Source organism: Cynocephalus volans, chromosome 1, assembly GCF_027409185.1.
Source record: "Cynocephalus volans isolate mCynVol1 chromosome 1, mCynVol1.pri, whole genome shotgun sequence".
Taxonomy (NCBI): domain Eukaryota; kingdom Metazoa; phylum Chordata; class Mammalia; order Dermoptera; family Cynocephalidae; genus Cynocephalus; species Cynocephalus volans.
Genome location: NC_084460.1, coordinates 238,958,373 through 238,980,513, shown reverse-complemented (window position 1 = coordinate 238,980,513; position 22,141 = coordinate 238,958,373). Strand labels below are relative to the sequence as shown.

At 36.4% G+C, this 22,141-nt stretch overlaps 1 protein-coding gene across 1 annotated transcript in view; it reads right to left on the bottom strand.

Annotated features, from left to right (window-relative positions):
• GORASP2 (golgi reassembly stacking protein 2) overlaps window positions 1-21,742 on the bottom strand; it is a 29,318-nt gene extending 7,576 nt beyond the window's left edge. The window contains exons 1-6 of the mRNA XM_063114379.1: window positions 21,553-21,742; window positions 6,495-6,575; window positions 5,085-5,288; window positions 4,512-4,598; window positions 3,323-3,453; window positions 678-810 (exon numbers count right to left, since the gene is read on the bottom strand). Of these exons, the coding sequence (XP_062970449.1) occupies window positions 678-810; window positions 3,323-3,453; window positions 4,512-4,598; window positions 5,085-5,288; window positions 6,495-6,575; window positions 21,553-21,615 (699 nt within the window). The 5' untranslated portion in view covers window positions 21,616-21,742. The remainder of the gene's footprint in view (window positions 1-677; window positions 811-3,322; window positions 3,454-4,511; window positions 4,599-5,084; window positions 5,289-6,494; window positions 6,576-21,552) is intronic.
• Between the last annotated feature and the right edge of the window lie 399 nt (window positions 21,743-22,141).

Sequence of the window (22,141 nt, the reverse complement as noted above, 5' to 3'; positions counted from 1 at the left end):
TTGCCTCTCACCTGCCTTACAGATATATATTTGGATCACAGCTGTCAATAGTTTCATTTGGTACTTCTGCCTTCAGACACTCGTTCCTAATTCTGAAACATCCAGGGACCACACACTGTAAACATCTCTCTATCCTGTCATTTCCAGTCCCTGGACATAGGGCTTCTACCCCCAGTTACACACACTGGTCTAGCTACTTCCTCATTAGGTTCTACTCTCTCTAACCACCCAGAAATCATTTTACTCAACCTTTAGAACACCACAGCTTTCCTCTTCTCTAAATTCTCAGCCAGTTTTTTTTTTTTTTTTTTTTTTTTGAACTCTCATCACTGACGAAAGAAATCAGCTGGAAGTCTTAATAACATGATAGATTCTGATCTCAGTTCTCTGGCCTACCCAGGCCCAATCCCTTGACAATTTTTTTTCAAACCCATTGAGTTAAATTATCCTCTCTTTGTGGATGATTCCCAAATCTGCATCTCTAGTCCTATCCTCTGTCCTAAAATCCAAACTCATATCTAACCTCCATCTGGATATCTTACAGGAATCTCAAATTCAACACGATCAATTCTTAACTCATCATCTTCCCTATCTCAATTAGTGCTATCACTATATACACAGACACACTTGTTTCGGTGGGAAGTTTATGATATAATCAGGTAGTAAAGTTATCTTACCTCTGTAAATCCATCTTTAAGAGGAGTAATAGGTGTACCAGTCATTTGTCCTGGAAGAGAAATTTTCTTTCCTTCTTCAAATGGGCGTGTAGGTATTCGATGCAAGTAACCATATCCAATGCCACATCCTAGGCTATAAAAACATTTTTTCTTAAAGTTATTGTTATCAATCATAGCTTGATAGCTTTTTTTGAGGTTTTGAAATATAAAAACAAACATATTTCCATTCTTTTAAATAATGTCATCTAATCAGAGGTCTCCCTTGACTACCACCCTTCCACCACCATGGACACTACCTTACTCCTTTGTTTTTCTTCAAACATTTATCATCATCCAACACAATGGATATTTGTTTATTGTCTCTGTCTCCCTCCAATAAAAATGTTAAGGTTCTTAGGGGCACAGAACTTGTCTACTGCCTGAATGACAGACAGCCTTTCCACCGAAGAGCTCTAAGCTCTTTTTTATGATGATATCATTTATACATCCCATAGTTTTAGTTCAGAACCTGACACAAATCAGTTGTGTATATTTAATCTACATTCCTTCTAATTCATCCTCTCACTGCCACCAGAGACATCTTTCTAATAAGATGTGGTCACACTGCTTCTTCCCACAGTCTGCTGGCCTCCCAACACCCCTTTCTCCTTCCTCCCTTTGGGGAATTACTTCGCTGCTGTTGTGTGCAGTGCTGGCAGGATGATGTTGTGTACTGTCAATCAGGATGCCTACACTGCCAAAACCAAGGGAGCTGCCCATGACCAAAACCAGGCAAATCTACCTCTCACCCAGGGCTGCAAATCTTGGGAGTCAAAGAGAAACCAAAAATGGCTTTATCCCTTCAGTAGAATGCTGATGAAGGTAAGGTGTTCTGAGTCCTGCCCTTTCCGTGCCTGTTTCATTAGCTGTCTCTTTGAGTAAATGAGCTAATCCATATCAATAAATTCATTTCTGCTTTGACAGTGACAGCTGGTTTCTACTGTAGGAACCAATGAACCTCTACTGATACAATCTCATAGTCCCACCGCTCAAGGTGTATCCGAATTCCTGACTATGTTGTTGTTTTTTTTTAATGGTTCCCCATTAGGAAATTGAACCCTGGTCTCCCACATGACAGGCAGGCTGACTATGGTATTTAAGAACTTCTACAATCAGGTTTCAACCTATGTTTCCATCATGATCTCTTTTATTTACCAAACTACTTGACACTTTCCGAGGAGGGCATACACAGCTACCCAAGGCAGCTATTATCTCCATGGGTACCAGCACCACCACGAAAAGCTGGGAGAGCTGTGGCAGTGGCCATCTGTAGCTCTTCCTTATCTAAATCTGATTTGCACAAAGATGCTTCATCTTACTCATTCCTTCTTCCTTCCCCATAAAAACTGCAATTCTCACTGGACTAGATCTCAGACTTAGATGAAGAAAGTAAGACTAAATAATTTATACTAATTAATGATAGCCTTTTAGATGTAGCTGCATTTTAAAATAAGGTGCTTATTAATCAACATAACTAAATAACTAAGTGGTGGTAGAAAAGGCACTTGAGGCAATAGCCAGACCCTCTGCAAACTTAAAGACAGCCTAATAATGATAGGAAGAGAAATATGATGTAATGAATGAAATGTGGTCAGCCTCTGAGGAAGAAATGGAAACAGAGGCACAGATATGCCAAATGCATGGTCAGAGCCAGACTCAGGAAAATGGTTTGTATGCGCCTGACCAAAATGAAAACTGCCCTCCAAAGAAAAGGAATTGCCATGAGTCTAGCAAAGAAGGGCTCCAAGAATGAGAACTGGCAGTATCTAGACAATATAATTTAAAATGAAATAAACAGCAATGTCCTTGCACTGCTGAACTTCACCATCCACAGATCCTTTCCTTGCACTTTGACTCCATGCTCACCAAGCACACTTGTATGCTAATCTGACCTGAGTATTCTTCTAACTGGGGAGAGGGTATTTTTCTATTGTAAACTGAAAATTTGCCATTCAAATGAATATACAGAAGCTTCTTTACAAATTCAGTTTATATAAGGTAGTCCCTCTGAAATGAATAAATTTTGAAAGCCCTGAGAAGATCATATTTCTGGGTGTTTATAAACCTGGAAAATGGACAATGATAACTAGATCAAGTACTGCCCCAGACAGGACAGATTCTTAGGTGATACCTCTATCTTATTTTTCTCAGACTGCAACAAGTTAGAATTCTGGTGGTGACACACATTCAGCTGAAGAATCTCAGGTAGTGTAGGTAAAGATATTGTGAGCAAATGGAAGCTTTCCCTGCCTGCAGCAACTGAGAAATCCTTTTCCCAAAGGCTAGAACTTTTACAAAACATTTGGAAAGTTTCCAAACCCTAGCTTTTTCTATAATCATGGATTATGCTCCATAATTCCTCAAAGAAAAAAATATTGTTAGCTCTTAGATCAGTAAAGAAAAAGACTACAGTATATATACCAATGTTCCCTACACATATACTTTTAAAAAAATGAATTACTGGTTTCAATATTCTAGCTCAGCTCTTTCCTTTTTTCAAGAAGAGTCTTATAATAAAACAATAACATTTGAAAATAATCAATGTTTGCAACACATCTGACTGGTAAGTTTAAGCAGTCATAACTTAGCCTAAAAAATGACCTTACCTGCCTTCTCCACCCCATGCAGAATTTGGTGTAATAATCACTTCTCGACAGTTATCAGTGTCTGTGTTGTACACGTAAAGTTTCAGTGGCTTTGCTTCATGTGTTTCAATAAGGCTGAATAGATCTTCAGACTGCAAAAGTATCACAGGAGAAAAATATTTTTATGTTACGGTACTTTAGAACAGTGGGTCTCAAACCTGGCTACTATCAGAATCACCTGGGAAACCCTTAAAACTACAAATTCTGGGTCCTGAAATCTTCTCTTAAAACTGATGCTCCAAGCAAGTAGTTTAATTCAATATATAATTCTATATATTAATTCAAGCAAGGCCTATGTACAAGGCCTTGTGCCCAGATCCATTAAGAGCTAGTCAGCATTCTTAGTAAAACTCTTCTACATCCAAAATATACATATTTTGCTTTTATTTTCTAAGAACTGGATATCTGGGCACCTTATTTTTTTCTCCATTTTGATTTAACAAGGTATATTTCCACTAGCTAATGGACAAGGAAAAAGATCTAGTATAGCTGAGCTTAAAAAGCAAAAAGAGAAAGAGAAAATGAAATCAATGACCAATATGAGGATTTGATTTAGTCCTGAGGTGCATAAGAGATTTCTGTATACTATACGCAAAATCTGTGCCATTGCCACATGGAATATGTTTTTCCTCACAGCTATAACTAATAAGACCCCTCCCAGATGTTCCATTTAAAACTCTGAGGCACGAGCTAATGTGACCACCATAGACCAAAATTTCAATTCTAAATGCAAAGTACAGTTGGTCCTCTGAATCTGTGGGTTCCGCATCTGTGGATTCACCCAACTGTGGATGAAAGATATTCAGTAAACAAAAAACTGCATCTATGCATGTGCAGACTTTTTTCCTTGTCACTGTTCCCTAAACAATACAGTATAACAACTATCTACATAGCATTTACACTGTATTAGGTATTATAAGTAATCTAGAGATGATTTAAAGTATACAGGAGGATGTGCATAGGTCATATGCAAATACTGCGCCATTTTATATCAGGGACTTGAGCATCCATGGATTTGGGTATCAGCGGGAGGTCCTGGAACCAATTCCCCAAGGATACTGAGAGACGACTGTATACAAATATCCTCCTAACTCATATATCCATGAGAAAATATTATATAATTTTCATTATTAATAAACACACTAATTACCTCATTCATGACTGTATCTGCTCCAATGATATAATCACTGTGAGGTCTAAGACCTGCCAGTGCTGCAGGAGAATTTGATTCTACTTCCTAGGATAACACAAAAACATATCCCCAAATTAATATATATATATATAAAAAATAATCTTCAAAGTCTTATATTCACAATTCTAAATTATAATGATTTTTAAAACCCTTATATTTCTAATTGTCTTGTTAGAAATAATGTCAGATGTCACAAACTATAGAATATATGTATTTAAAGCTTTCAGGCATAAAAATTACATAATATTTAATAAATATTTAAAATATTTCAATAGCTATCTGCTTTAACATATCTTCTTCTAATGGATAAATCATTAGAAGTAGTTTAGTCTTCTGTATTTGCTTCCCTCTATCAAGTTTCTTTTAAAAACTATTCCATATTTAAAAAGCAATGAGTGATTTTCAGAAACTAAAAACAGCCTAATAATAACAATACCCTTACAATCTCACCATGCTAGAGACAGCCACTGTTGAAATACCCTTCTACATTGCTTCTTAAACCGCAAGTAACAGTTCACAGTTGATACCTACCAATACATGCCAAACGTTTTCATTTGCCCCATCAAAGTTGCAGAAACGAATGCTCACTCCCAACAAGCCCTGGCCACCCCACATGTTACTCGGTGTGACTGAGGTTTCTCGCAGCTCCAGTGTTTTGCTGCTATAGATAAGCATTTTTACAGGCTTTTCGACATTTGCTTTCAGTAGATCCTTAAGCGTGTCATTGTCTTTATTCTGTGAACACACAGAAATCACATTCCTTAGTAAATAAAAATTTGATGTTAACTAATAGCTTAAGCATCCTATGGCTCTATGAGAGTAATAATAATGAACAACATAAATAAAACATTCAACAGGCAAAGGTTTCATTAACATTCAAACGTTCTTCCATGTAAAAGAATGTCAAGAAATTAAGACCAATCCTTATTTTAGCAACACCTTCGAACTGACTTTTTTCTAATAGCTGACTACGAATTATGTAATTTGCAACCCAACATTATTTAGAGGGATTTAGGGCTTCAGTGATTAAAGACAAAATATGCCATAAGAAGTCACATTATTAACAAAGTTGCAATGACTTTAATTTTAAAATCTAAAACATTTGCTGGGGTTAAAGTTTAATTTTAGACTCTACTTCTAAATATATACTTTATTATTTATGAATAGCAAAAAGGAAAAGAAAATAGAAACAACGTTAATACTTCATTACATAGATAAAGGTCATTATGTTAGAGATGTGGATAAGTTACGAACAAAAATTTAAGACTGTTATAAAAAAATAAACCAACCAAGTCATAAGAATTTTCTTTGTGGAGATTATATGATTTCCTTACTATACAACTTTATTACAAGTACATTGAAAACAATTTATAAAAAGTGGTTTTAATTCCATACTTTCGGAGCACATCTCTGTCTGGTTCTAATAAAATTATTTGTATATCATTTAACTTAGCTCCAAGAAAACTGACAAGTTATTTGAGAATGAATCTTTACTAATTCATCTGTCAACAACCTACAAAAATCCGACATCTTTAATAAGTGATCTTTTTCATCTTAATTATTTCTTTTTGTTTGTGAAAATTAAATATTTAACCAACAAAATGCAAGTCTCCCCTAAGATAATTACTGGAATGTAATGTATAATATTCTAGATTTCATGTTTTAATATTGATAACAAATGGTTATTTCTAAAAAGTGGCACTGGACTGGCCAGTTAGCTCAGCTGGTTAGAGTGCAGCCTTATAACACCAATGTCATGGGTTTGATACCTGTAATGGCCAGCTGCCAAAAAAATAAAAAATAAAAAATTAATAATAAAACTGGCATCATACTGTATATCACGTTTCTAACTAATTAATAAACATCCATCCTAATCTGAAAAATTCCATTTTCAAAAGGATACTAAATAGTATGAACAAAACTACAAAAAACTGAACTTACTAGTCTTGAACCATTAATAGAAACAATAAAATCAAAGAAAGGCTCCAGTCCAGCTCTATATCCTGGGGAATTTTCTTGCACCTGTAAAACAAAGATACCAAAAATGAAAAATGCAAAGCTTAATAAAAAATTGTAAGCTAAATTTCGACAGCTATCTCTTTTCAATAAAAGTAAATTAATCTCATTGATAATGTAATACAGGTACATGCTACTTCTCTCATTTCTCCCAGATCCCTAAATTCTACCCATTCTTTAAGTTCGTCTACCATATGAGGTTTTCCCTCTGTCTCTATTTCCATACCACTTTCTCCTTTTGGGGCTAGCGGAGGGGGCACCAATCCTCCCAGCAATAAGCACACGACATGGCAGACAGTTAATCATTACAACTGAGTGACAAATTCAAGCATTTATTCCTTAACTATTACTGGCAAGGTGCCATTCATTTACAAAGCTAATATAAGAACCCAGTAGCTGACTTCAAGACATTATAATTTGTTGAGGAAGAGACGAGAAGAGGAACAAGAGATGGATACACAGCTCCTTGAATCACTGCTATGAAAATAAGACCAAAAGATTGAGGGCTACATTGGAGGAAGATTAATTCTGACTGAAGAAGCTTCACAGGAAAAATGTTATATTGAATTGTGCTTTAAAAAGAGGGCAGAACTTTCAAAGATGAAGATGTATAAGGGATATAGAAGGACATCTCAAAATGGATGAAATAATATGAGTAAAAACCCAGAATTAGGAGTCTGAAAAATGAGGATCATAATATCTATAGATAGAAAACGAAGTAGCATGGATAGGAATACAGAACTATAGATTGTAAAAGCTAGAATTGACCCAGAAATCCTCTAATCCTGGGAATGTTAAATTGAGGTTGTGGATGGCTTTAGGGAATACTGCAGCTCCTGAAATTCAATGCAATATTTCATATGAATAAGTAGTTCTCAGGGTGTAAAGACCCATGGCTTTCATCAGATTCTCAAAAGGTTTTTCTAGGACTCAAAGAAGGTTTAAAAACCACTGACTGTGTGCAGTTCTTCCATTTTATAGGTGAAGAAACCATCCTATGACTTGCCCACAGTCTCATAGCTGGCTAGTGGGTAAAGAAAAATTCAAAAGTATATCTTGAAACTACCAGTCCAGTTAAAAGACTGGAAAGAAAAGTACAGCTAGGTTTATAGGACTTTAAATGGAAGATTAAGATAGCTTCTCAACAACTCAAATGTTTAGCATCCCAAATTTGAAATGGATTAAAATTCACTATCAAATTTTCTTCATTTACAGTTATAAAATATTAGTAGCTACTAATAGCAGAAATATGACAAAAAAGCAAAAAGCAAGTACAATCCACTTTGCATTTCCTTTTCCAAAATGTTTTCATAATGGTCTAAGGAAATTTTTTGTTTCTTTTTGGATTTTTTGCCTGCTGTCAGGTACAGGGATCCAAACTCATGACAAGACTGCACTCTATATAACTGAACTCAATGGCCAGCCCTATCTAAGGAATTTTTATTCTGTTTGATGTTATTAAATACTGCTAAAACTATCCTACAAAAACAAAGTTTGCATTTATATTTGTAAGCTGATATTCTATAATAGTCCAAATAGTTTACAGTCAGTTCTGGAGCTATGCAAATAACAGATATACACATTCATCCATATATAAAGCTGTCGCTATTTACATAGTAACAGATCATTTTAATGCTTTGAAAATGAAACCCAAATTGTTCCCAGGATACATCCCTCTAATGCCAATGTCAATCAGAATTGTCCATCATTTCTTGGATTAATGATACCTTTTATTTATTTATTTTAAGAAAAATTATACTATCATTGTCTCCGAAGAAGTAAAACTGGATATTCTTCTTTTGTCACAGTAAAGAATAGTTAGTCGTCCATTATAAAGATGGTTTGATGGTTAACTTACTAAAACAGTTTGGCCGTGCTTTAAGTTTTCCTGCAAATTTGGGACTAAATTATTTTGTAAACTAAATAAGATATATCAAAGGTGTTTATTATTGAAAGATATTAGCGTTAATAAAAATAATCAGTACATATTTTGTGTAGTTTCTTTGTACTCAGTTTTCTTAAATGGAGGTTATTTCATATTCTATATATTATCAAATAAAATGTTTAGAACCCAAAAAGGCAGATTTCTCCCCAAATGACAACTCTGAAAGGTAAGTGGTGTCTGCCTGGAGCTATTTTAAGAAAAGTGAGGTCAAGTCACAGCTAGCTGGGAAAAAGAGTCATATCCACTAGGTGTGAAATGATTATCAGGTAGCTATCAATTAGATGTGAAATGCCTCAGGTGTGAAAAGGGGATAAATAGTACAGATCCCTAGGAGCCCCCTCAGAGTGGCATTTCTCATTTAATAGGGTCCACATCTAGTTCTCTGAATTTGAATGTTTCCAAATGATCACTAATAGCATTTTATCCAGAAACCAACTAGTTCATTGATCAATTTCAGACTTCTCCACTGAGGCTGCCAAAAGTTTGCCTTTAGTTAAAAGCTAAAGACAGCACTTTTGTAACGTCAGCACCAACTTAGAAAGTTGACCCTACATACTGATTCTTATCATGCTACCCTCCGAGTATAAAGTTTAAACCATTTGTTTGAAATGAAAAGTTTCCAATATCATGAGAAGTATTCTTCTTTTACAACTCAAAAAGGATTCAACAGCTAAATTACAATTCTAAAATAAACTTTGAAAAAAATTTGACAGACATTGTATGTATTTATCATGCAGAACACGATGTTTTGAAGTACGTATACATTGTGGATTGGTTAACACTAGCTAATTAACAAATGCATTACCTCATACAGCTATTTTTGTGGTGAGAGCACTCAACATCCGCTCTCTTTGTATTTTTCAAAAAATGAATCCTTTCCCTAACTCTGTTTTTACATTTCACTTGCTACAAACATTAATTTCCTCTCTGTTTCTAATGGACCTTGAAATTAATTTCTTTCCCAAATTTATTTATTTTATTACTACCAGCACAATTATGGAAACTGGGTAGCTTAATTACCCCTAGGAAGCCAGCAGAGGGAGCCCTAGAAAATGCTCTCTTTGGCCCTAATATGCTTAAATTTCCTATATTTCATAGCATGGAAAATAAGATCTACAGCACAGCAAACTAAATATCTACATAGGTGAGTTTCTCTTGCAGTATTATCCACTGAGAAGAATCTCTTAGGCGCCTAATCTCTCAAGCATCAGCTTACCACTTCAATACTTTATGTCCCCTAGGAGATCTCTTGATTGTTAATGCATCTTCTGCTTCCTTCAAACCATCTTAATTAAGAAGTCTCTATATATTTGGCTCCATAGACCACTTAACATTTATTACTGGGCCAAATACCACAGCAATTTAAGATGAATAGTTTAAATTTGAAAGTTCAATAATTAAGATTTTTAAAAAATATACGTGAAAAGATAAGAGCTTTAGGGCTAGACCAACTTGATTTTAAGCTATGGTTTTGCCAACTTACTAGCTGTATGAGCTTGGGGAAGTTTATTTACCTCTCTGGGCCTTGGTTTTCTCATTTGCCAGGATAACGTCATCTACTTTAGCAAAATATTGTAAAGATTTAATGAGTTAAAGTTTAAGAAATGCCTTGCTAAGTCTCTAGCCTATGATAGGGGCCCTACAAATCTTAAGCTCAACCACTATCATCACCCAAGAGCAAATCTTTATAACCAATCAATTCTTGGACACTACATTATTTTTCCAACCATGTATTAAATACCTCTTACAAAAAAGAAATACTCCTTACAAAAAAGAAAGTAAAAGACTTACAAAGTGTTAGCCAGGAATAGGAGACAAATCATTTTTTAAAATGTTGCCTCCTAAAAGTAAAACAATAAAGCTTATGGAGAAAAATAGAAGGGAAAATCTTTTAGAACTTCAATATGCAAAGACTTACTAAACTGGACTCACAAAAAACTCATAAAATGAGCTATCATAAAACTAAGAACTTCTCATCAAAAGGTTACAAAGAAGTACAACACAGAGTGAAAAGACACAATATGTATCCAAAAAAGGAGCTGTATCCAGAACAAATCTTGAAATACTGCAAATCATTAAGAAGGACAGACAATAAAACCACAATGAGTTACCACTTCTCATCCACTAGAACAGCCAAGGTAAAAAAGATAATAACAAGTTGTGGCAAGGATGTGGAGAAATTGGAAACCTCGTACATTTCTGGTGGGAATGCAAAACGGTGTAGCTGCTGTGGAAAATAGTTTGGTAGATCCTTAAAATTTTAAACAAAAGTTATCATATATACCAGAAATTCCATTCCTAGGTATACAACTAAGAGAAATGAAAATACATGTCCATGCAAAAAGATGTACACAAATTTCATGGCAGTATTATTCCTAACAGTCAAAATGTAGAAACAACCCCAATGTCTCTCAGCTGATGAATGGATAAAAAAAATATGCTATATCCATAAAAAGGAATGAAATCCTGAAGCTATGACACAGATGAACCTTGAAAACATTATGCTAAGCAAAAGAAGCCAGTCACAAAAGGCCATATGTTGTAAATTCCATTTATATAAATGTCCAGAATAGGCAAATCCATAGAGACAGAAGGTACATTAGTGGTTGCGAGGGGCTGTGGGTAGATGAATAGGGAGTGACTACTAATGGGTATGAGTTTCTTTCCAGAGTAATAAAAAGGTTCTGGAATTAGACAGAGACGATGGTTGCGAATATACTAAATAACCACCAAACTGCATACTTTAAAAGATTGAATTTTATGGTATATAAATTATATATCAACAAAGTTGCTTAAAAAAAATAGACAATTCAAAAGAGAAATAGAGAAAAGATCTTAGGAGATACTAAACAGAAGAGGACATTGAAATGACCAATAAATACGAAAATGTGCTCAACTTCAATGGTCACCAAGGAAATGCAAATAAAAACCATAATGCCATACCACTACACACCTATCAGAATAGCCAAAATGACTGATAACACCAAGGTCCAGGGTTCGATCCCTGTACCAACCAGCCAAAAAACAAACAAACAAACAAACAAAAACATAGGGCGGGCCTGTTAGCTCAGTCGCTACAGCATGGTCCAGAGTTCAAGTCCTGTTACTGGCCAGCTGCCAAAAAATACACACACACACACACACACACACACACACACACACACACACACACACACACACACACACACACACACACACACACACTAGCCAAAATGAAAAAGATGGAAAATAAAGTGCTGAGCATATGGAACATTAAAAAACCTCAATTACTGCTGGTAATTGCCTACCTTTTGACCCAAGGTGGGCATATTTTCAATATTTTTGTCTCCAGAAGACATACAGTATAATGTTCATAACAGTACTATCTGTAATAGCCCCAAACTGAAAACTACACAACTGCCCATCAACATCAGATAAATAGATTAATCAATTTTGGCATGTTCTCTCAATGCATCAAATACATTAATGAACTGAAAGGTCTACAACAATATACAATATGGATAAATCTCATAAGCAATATTTGAGTAAAAGAAGCCAGACAAAATGAGTACATATCACACGTTTCCATTTAGATAAAGTGTAAGAACAGGCCAAACTAATCTATGCTGTTAGAAATCAGGGAAGTATTCACCCTGCGTAGGCAGGATGGGTTGCAGAATGTGTCTGTAAAGGGATGGGATGTCAGTTACACGATTGTGGTGTTTGTGAAAATTCACCAAGTTGTACAACTACATGCACTCTTTTAATATAAAAAGTTTTAAAACATGCTCCCTCTATCTAAAAAGTAAAAGTGAAATTACTACAATCTAAGAACACAACCACACCTCACCTATATGGAACACAGTTTGAGATCCTGCAACTAAGTCAAAAAGGATTCTGAGCAGTCAATAAAAAGTCCACAAAGTAATCTGCTCTAATGCTCACTCTTTTTCACAAGAACACTATAGGACCACTTGCAGATTTTATTTACATTTCTTTTGCATAATTTAGTTATGTGATTTCCAAGCTACCAACAGGCAGAGTGATAGCCAAAAGAACTGAAAGAAGAAAGATGCTACTGTCACTTAATTATACCAAAAAAAGATAGCTGACACAAAATGAGAATAAAAATTACAAAAATACAAAACTAAAAGAAAAAAAAAGCACATATCAAGCCACTTACCAAATTTTACCTAGTGAGTACTTACTATGAGCTTATATAAAAGGCATAATTTTGATAGTGTCTTATAAGGAATACAAAGATTAAAAAATCTCCAATGTAAGTAGTTTATGGAACTTTTTGTCATGATGAAAATGTTCTGTATGTGTGATTACAAAGCATCTGAAATGTGGCCAGTGTGACCAACGAACTGAATTTTTAATCTCATTTAATCTTAATTAATTACATTTAAGTTAAAACAGCTACATGTGTTTAGAGGCCAGTCTAAATTTGAATTCCAGCACAGCACATTAACTGATGATCATAATAACAATTAAGACACAAAGTGGTTAAATTATATTTAGCACCTGTCTATGATGCCAGGCAAACACGTAATACATTTTAAACATAGACTTTCAAGAAGCCAGTCTGAAAGGCTACATACTGTATGATTCCAACTATATGACTTTCTGGACAAGCCAAAATTATGTAGACAGTAAAAAGACCAGTGGTTTTCATGGGATAGTGGGGTAGGAAGGGACAAACATGTGGAGCAGAAAGGATTTTCAGGGCAGTGAAATTACTCTGTAATGGTAGGTACATGTCCTTATAATGTCCTATAATGGCAGGTACATGTCCTTATAAATTTGCCCAAACCCATAGAAGGTACAACATCAAGAGTGAACTCTAAGTTAAAAAGAATGTAAATGATGGGCTCTGGGTAACAATGATATGTCAGGGTAGGTTCATCAACTGTAACAAATGCACCACTCTGGTGAGTGATGTTGATTATGGGGGAGGCTAAGCGTGCGTGAGAGCAGGGGGGATATGGGAAATCTCTGTACCTTCCTCTCAATTTTGCTCTGAATCTAAAACTGCTCTGAAAAATAAAGTCTATTAAAAAAAAAGATTTTCATATATAACACTGTTTTGATGCTTAAAGCAGTAAACACTCAGTTTTAAGAAAAAACGTGACTACTGCATATACAAATCGATTCCCAGAGAGCTCTGACAAGCATATTGAAGTTGTACTTTTTCCCATTCTTCTCAGGCCACATGATTTACTTTGAATAATTAAGAAACAGCTGAAAATACTAAAGAACAATGATGTTTACAAAATAATAATTATAAAAAGAAATGCTAACAAAACATGGACAGGTAGAAAAAATTATGAATACAGTTACAGGGACTTTTAAGAGTTCAAATTTTACACTTTGAGGTTATTGTACCAAAATAAAAATAACAGCATGAAATAAATGTTTCTTTCATAAGCACTCTAGAAAAAACAGCTACAATAAATGAGACGAAATTTTCTAGACATTTTTTATCCTTCAACAAGCAAAAATGAGCTTATCATGAAACTGCACAGAAAAGGGGAATCTCTATTACATAAAAAGAAATTAACATCGATGATTAGAAGCTGGATTTTGAATCACTGACTTTACAGAAGTAATCCCTAAAGCACTGTCATTCAACTATTACAGGTAGTTTTCGGTACGCTCTGAAATCAGTTTAGTGTGTCACGATAGAATAGATAACTATCTAAACAGACAATATCTGAATAGACAAAATATCAAAAATTCATGACCTAAGGGTCAGTATTTTTCATTAAATGTAGTAGTACGCTTTGGTTACAATGGAAAAATATACTTCTTACTTTAAATTGTAATAAAAACAAAGTTTGAAAAAACTGCCCTACAAGATACCATTGACTATTTTGTCCAATAAAGTTCCAGGTAATAAAAGCAATTAAAAGCAACTTTTGACTTTTCTCTCACCTTTTAATTCTACAACATTGAAGTTTTACCAGATTTAGCTTGAAAAAAAAATTTTTTTTTGTAGTGGTTGCTTTCCAGTGAAGCATCTACCTCTTCTTCCAGGATTAAGAGTTTGAATAATACTATTTATACTAGGTTTGGGTTATTTTGCATGAACCCCTTTTTCTTTTTAATTCTTCAGTTGGGGGAGGGAGGGATGGCAGAGGAGAAGGGAGGAAGAGTTTGGATGAAGTGGGAAGCAAAGTGGGGGAGCATTCTCCTAACTGCATGAGTCTATTTACTTATGCACTTTCAGATGAGGTATAGAAACCTGCCATATTAAAAAGTAACAAAGAAAGGAAACCACAAGGCTACTTTCAGATCACAGGATATAACCAGACTATACATTTTACAAGGTGATATACAAAGATGCAAAGCCAGGTTTCAGGCTGGTGTGTGAATTAAGTTTTCCCATAGCTACATGGAGATTTTACCATAAAATTGGTTAAGTCCCTTTGAATGACTGTCTATACCATTATTTCCTCTAACTCTCTATTTAATGTTAACATTCTTGCTTTTGTACTGCTTTTATAAACAGTACAGATGCTAATTAAGACTAGAAAATAAATCTAATCCGAGTAATAACCTAAATGATGACTCAACTATATACACAAACCCATCCTACATTTTGTGTGCTTCGGTGATCAAAATGATAGAAAAAGATTTGGGAATGTGATGTATTAAAAACAAACCCTAAATCCTTCAATTCATAGTTATAAAAGGCATGGGGTGGGGGGAGCTCTTCTATGTCTGCAAATGGGCAAGTTTCCCTATTAGGGTCTTGACACAAATGTGAGGTAAATAATTTTGCAGTAGACTAGAAGAGTTCAAGCCTCACATGCTACAATATTCTCCTCACATGTACATCCAAAATACTCAAAGAGCATGTTCTCCTGACACTGACTCTACGATGTAATTATGTAACATACGTAATTACAATGTAATTACGTACAATGTAACATACAAAGCAATTTGAAATAAAATTCAAATGGCAACTAAAAGGAAATAAAAAGCCGTCATTACATAGCAGCTTCGCAGAAAAGATCTGTATGTTGGGAAAACAACGTTGAAAGAAATTGAAGTCTGCTCCAAAAGAACCAAAAACTGACAACCTGTCACCGCATTTTATACTCTTTATATACCGACCTACGAAGGTATTTGTTTCTTATGGAAAAAAACTTGCTGTGTGACCTTGAGCAAATCACATTAATCTCTCTGTGCTTCTTTTCTTTAGCTGTAAAGCGAGGAGGCTAATTAGATGGTCTGTAAGATTGAATGATTCACTATGAAGTCTGTTGCTAAGCTATCTGTAGATTCTACAATGAATAAAATCAAATATAGCAAGATCATTTTAATTACACATACTCTTCTCATTTTAATTTTGTGTGTAGTAACACAGGCAAAGGAATGAAAAGGATATTGATACTCACCTATCTTTTGAAAAATTGTAAAAATACAGTTTCCTTAAAAAAGAGGATCTTTAAAAATTAACAGGCACATTTGCGTGTGTTTAGATGACTAAAATTAACGGGTCATATTTGATCAAAAACTTGGTTTTAAACAGCAGTAAAGTATAGGGTTAGCCACATGAACAAAAAGTAGCTACTGATTGATTGACTATATAGAAGTACTACTAAAAATGTTTACAACTAGTATATTTTAACTAGTGGATCCACTGCAACAGTGGATCTCAATGGGTGATATAATAATGCAAATGGATCAGCTAACATTTATTGATAAAGGCCTAGGCTAAAATTTATTGAGTCTTTATCATATTTCAGATACTATGCTAAGTGCTTTACATGGAATACCTCGTTTAATCCACAGGATAACCAATGAGGTAGACAATGTTGTTTTAATAGAGATTTAAAAGTGCTCAATTATTTTCAAAATATTTTCATATACAATATCTAATGTGGTTTTTAGTAAAAAAGGTAGAAAAGGCACTACTACTATCCCTGCTTTCCAGATAGATTGAAGTTTAGAGAAATTCAAATGGTCACACAAGGAAACACAATGAAGTGATGGAGCAGGGCCTAGAATCCAGTTCCCAAGGGTGGTCTTTGGTGGTCTACTATGATAGTCTCAAAATGTATTAATGTCCACAAGATGATAAGGATCCTTGTTTCTGATAATATGCTTGAATGATCTCTCAGTAATGCTTAAAAAAGAGAGAGAATAAAAGCCCAGCATAATTTTCTTCATGTTGCAGTAAATTTACTTGCAATGCTAAGAAGGAAGTGTACAGTCTCTCAAAGTATCCACTTTGGTTCTGAGTATGTTGTTTAAAAAAACGGAAGTCATCTTACTTCATAATCATACCTCCCAAGGCAATTTACAGCCAGATTCCAAAGCCCATATCAAACATTACAAGTAAATATTTCCTAGTTTAGATTGTTAATAATCTATTAGTGAATCAATCAAAATAATATAATCCTTTCAGTAGAACATTAAAGCCAGCGCAATGAATATATTGATGTTAGTGGTTATGCTCAAGTCAATTCTTATGAAAATTTCAGAGGAGTTATTAAAGAGCCCTGTTAGTATCTGACCCAGAAGGCAGTAGAACCAGTGCTGTGCACTCTACTACTTCCTGAAACTGGAAGTAACCACTAACAGCAGGTCTCCTCAAATGAGGATACTGAGGATGATGTTCATGCATTAAAACACACTTCACCACACAAATATAAAAGTGTATATAAACAACATGAAGCTACTTTGTCCAAGGCCTATTAATATTAGGAAAAGTTTATGTTCAATAATACAATTCCTAAAAGTGTCCTAAGCTTCATATACATTGCATTCTTTGGCTTTAATAAACTGAAATTTTCTGATTCCTACATTCGAGAACCATTTCAAGGAATGTTTACCAGTTAGGAGAGATTGATTTGGGGGGCAGGGTCAGAATCTTCAGGTGGTGTTTATAAAGCTTTTCCAAATATAACTTTATATTTGGAAAATAATATCAAATAATCAACTGTTTTCTTTTAAATCCCATTGCAACAGGATTTCATGTAGATTAGTGAGGGACCATTAAAAAAGAGAAGTTCTGTATGATAGCAGGTATAGTCTAGCTATTCAGTTTTCCATAGAAATAATTCTACTTGCAGTCACTTTCTCCTCTGAAGAGAGCACTGAAATGCTGCCCAGTCTGCAGCAAATGGTTCAGGAGATAAAGCCCTGTTATTACACTGGAGACACACTTCCTTTCTTCAAAACATTCATTGCCTCAAAATCTTTCCTGGAGGAAATTATAAGGAAGAGTAAACATACCATTTTCCATGTCCCCACACTGGTGTGAACACTGGATCTAGAATGCCCCCATTTCAAAGAGTGTTAAGTGTAGAATAGAATCAATTTAAATATTTAAATTTAGAAACAGGTCCTATAATGGGCATCCATGAGGCCACTCCAAAACCGTAGTTTTAAAAATGGCCTTGTTGGGTTCACTTGATAATTAATGGAAAATCTAGGGAAGAATTCTGTATTCAACATACTTCACTTGCAGGAAGTAACTTAACAGTAATCTCTAACAAATCTGAGAAGTCTCGATTAGCACTCTTCCAGCTTCACATTACCATTGGAGAACTGAAATAAAAGTGGCACTCATAGTGCACATGGAATCTGACTCACTGTATAAGGGAATCTGAAATACATTATTTTTAAAAGAAGGCTAAACAAATTTAAAAATCTTTCATTAGGAGTACACCTTTTTAGAATAACTTTTTATGGTTATACTTTTTGTGACTATAGAATTTCATGATCACCGTAGAAATTCCAGAAAACATATTAAAATTTAAAAGGAATATGTGTCACCATCCACCAATAATCTTTTAAATATCCTGTTTATTTTCTCTCAGTTCTATTTTCCTGGGTACTTGAATGTATAAGCACATACACAGAGTGTTCTGAAACACAATTTTCATTGAATGCATAGCATTCTAACATGTGGTCAGGCCTTAATTTATTGAACAACTTCTCAGCTGTTGGATATTTAGGCTGTAAAGCTAACATTATAACTTGTGACCATACAATACAGAAATATAGGTCATAGCATTCAAAATCTTTGTGAAACATGGCTAAGGGGTAAAGTGAGACACAGAAAAAAAAGACTAAGAAAAATACTTCAACAGTATTTACTTTTAGATGGTGGGATCACAGGTCATTTAGGTTCTTTGTTGTACTTCTTGAATTTATCCAAATGTTCTCGAATCAATAGAAAACAATGTAGTAATTTATTAAAATGAAGAGTAACATTTATATAAATAGACAACATTAAAATTCAATAATTTGGGAAAATATATATTTTAACTGAAAACAAAAAGTAGGATTTAAGGTTGTAGATATATACTTATAACAACAAAAGTCTGGAAAACTAAATGTTCAACACCAGGGGATGCTGCTTTTTACCAAGCAATGGTACAACAGACTACTATGGAGCTAATTGAAAGCATGAGGCAGATCACTATGTGCTTCTAAGGAAAGACTGCCAAGATAGGTTACCAAACGAGAAAACCAAGGTGTCTAACAGTGTGTTATCATATGATTCCAACCGTTACAAAAAAGAAACAGAGAGAGAAGAAAAGGGTGGAGGGAAAGATTCTTTTATATGCATAAAATACATTTGAAAGGCTACATAAGAAACTATCTACAACAGTTATTTCTGGCGTGGAAATAAAGAGTTGGGTATACAGTATGATCACAACCAACTGAAAATATGCATTAGTACATAAATACGTAATACATAAAAAGGAAAGCACACTGCTCATAGCAGAATTTCTGGACTTATTTCAAGGTTGTCTCCTAAACATTTTTAAAGCAGAACCTAACAATGGATATTGAAAAATAATAGAAGAAACGGAAAGTTCAATCAGATAGAATTTACAGACTCATGAAATAACAATAAAAGAGCAGTGGATATAAGTATCACTGTAACTGGTATTTCAAAACCCAGTCATACAAGTTTTTATTACTAACACGGAAATGGCCAGGGAATTGGTTATTAAAGAGAGCTAACTTCTAATTAAATCATTCTACAATTCACTGAACATGAGCGGTTTCATTCCAGGACTTTCCTGCCATATTTACTCTGGTTTACAAGCTCAGTAATCTAGCAGTGGAATATACCACTGTACATTTAGGCAATAACAAATGAAAGAAAGACATTTTCATATGTTAAGATTTAATATTAGTACTTTTCCCTCTAAAAACAAAGATACGGAAAACAATTACAGAATTGAGCAGTGGGTGTTATGCACTCAAAAACAGGATTCCCTTAAACTAGATGAACACTACTATTTTAATAAAACTCTCTAAGTAAGAATTTCATCTTTTGCAACATTCATGCGCCAGATGCAGATTGGTAATTAAGGTTGTCCCTAGTGTTTCTAAAAATCAGATTTAAAGATTAATAACACATCTGCACTATTGAATACGTATGAACATGAACTTACTGAGGTGCACCTATATAAAGAAAATACACTTCAATGTGTTTTATCCCGGGATAGTCATTAACATTAATCGTTAAATTGGAATCCTTTTGATGTGTATGGCTTACTTTCAGACTTTTTTTTTTTTAAACTCATTAACACTAATGTGTTTTACTGAGTTTCCTCTGAGTACATGTATTATAAAAATATCATGGATCCCCAAGGATTCATGGCCAGAATCTGCCACTGTGAGAATTAACTGGCAATACTGGCTAATATCCTAGAGTAGAGAACTCAAAATCAGAGCAGATAATAAAGAGAAAAGCTTTGCCTCAAACTCTCACTTCACATTTGGGATCTGACAGTTCCCTTCCATTTTCCCTATCGGTGTGGCACTTGGGGGTCTGGTTAGCTGAAGGGAACAGGAAGGTTAATATGGTTTGCTTATAGACTCCCTTTTCTTTCTTTATTTCATCCTTTCCGACCAAGAGTGTGGCTTCAAGAGGGATTTTTAGAGGAACGGAGAGGCAAATAGACAGGATAATCCACAAGATCATAAAGGTGATCTATCACAGCTCCATCACCCAGATATTTGGGCAATTTAAGAATGCTGTCTCACCTAAAACATGGGACCTAACGAATGCGGCACCAGGAAGTGCATTCTCTCACTTCCAGTGAAAACGTTCTTGCCTGTGAGGAGCTAATATCTGGTGACACTCGATCATACCCCAAAACGGTGCTACAGACAGGGGTCACTCACACAGGTGTCACAGCACACAACCATCAATGCTACTTTTAAAGTCTCCCGGTTCCACAAGGAAAGGACCACATGCTTTGTACAACCCAGGCCTTTCACAGGTGGGGGCTTAGCCTTTGGAGGCACTATGTTTCTCTGCATCCTGGTGACTAACTTTGCTTTCTTTTATTTACCCGGCTTATTTTTAAAACATTCCTCTCCATTACCTCTTTTACCACTGTGGATCTAAGCTTTAATCTCCACCACACTCTCAGCAGTCTTTGAAAGAATAGAGGGGAAGTTCCCCCTCCAGGAAAAGTTGAAGAGGAGAGTTGGAAGGGTCAGGAGTGACACAAGGGAAAAAGTCCTGTCAAATCAAGTAAATTTAAGTCCGTCGAACCTACTTCTAGGCCATTTCGCCTCGTTGCCCTTTCCGGACATCCAGACAACGCCGAGTTGAATTACACCTGCCCTCTCATCCCTCGCCTCCAAGCCGGGCGGTTCACGATTCCTTTTCTAGTAAAGCTCAAAAGCTACTTTCACCTTTTGAAGACGCTGTCCCCAGCCCTTCCTAACTTTGGAAACTAGGAATTAGGTAGGCAGAAAAGGCCGTGAGAAGGAAGAGGAGCCAAGTCCCCCCCCCCCAACCCCGGGCCGCCCCCCGGCCAAGTCGCCAGCAGCCGCCTCTGGCTCCACCCGGTCCTCCCAGAGCCGCGGACCCCGGGCCGAGGGCGCTCCGGGGAGGCGGGATGCGAACGGCCTCCCGGGCCAGCCCCGGGCAGGGCAGCGCCCGCGGTCGCGCCCCTTCGCGGGATCGGGCCTGGCTGCCCCGGGCAGTGGCCCATCAGGGCCTCAGCCTGCCCGCGGCCGGGCCCCGCCTCCGACCCGCCGCTCCCAGGCCGCCGTCGGAACCCTTACTCGCAGGACGTGGTAGCCCTCCGTGCCCCCGCCTGGGATCTCCACACTCTGCGAGGAGCCCATGGCGGCGGGCGATCGGGGTGGGCGAGCCGGCTCCGCGCTGCTCTCTGCCTCCAGCACACCACCCACTCCGCTCCGCTCGTCCGCGTAGCACTTGGGACGTGGCACTCGCTGCCGCCGGAGAGCCGGGCCGCACTGCTCGCCGGGAGAAAGTCGCCTAGGCAGCCGGGGCCGCGGCGACGCCGCAAACAGCGCCACCTGCCGCGAGCTACAGGGAGGGGCCTGAGCGCGCGGGGGCAGAGAGGGAGGACCGGGGGAGGGTGGGGAGGGGCCTGGCGTGCTAGCGAGAGAGCGGAAATACGGTTCCTCTAGCCTCGGCGCCTTGCTACAGGGCCCTGAGTTGGACAAGATTCATCTAGACGCGTTCCCGTTCGCCCGAAAGAACGGTTGCTTGGTTGCATCTCCCCCTGGTGGCCAGAGGAGGGGGAAAGGGCTGCTGTTGAATAGGACCGAATGCAAAACACACCGAGCTCCTCATACTCTGGATTTATAGATCTTGTCCCAGACTGTACAGCTGAGGGTAGTAGGG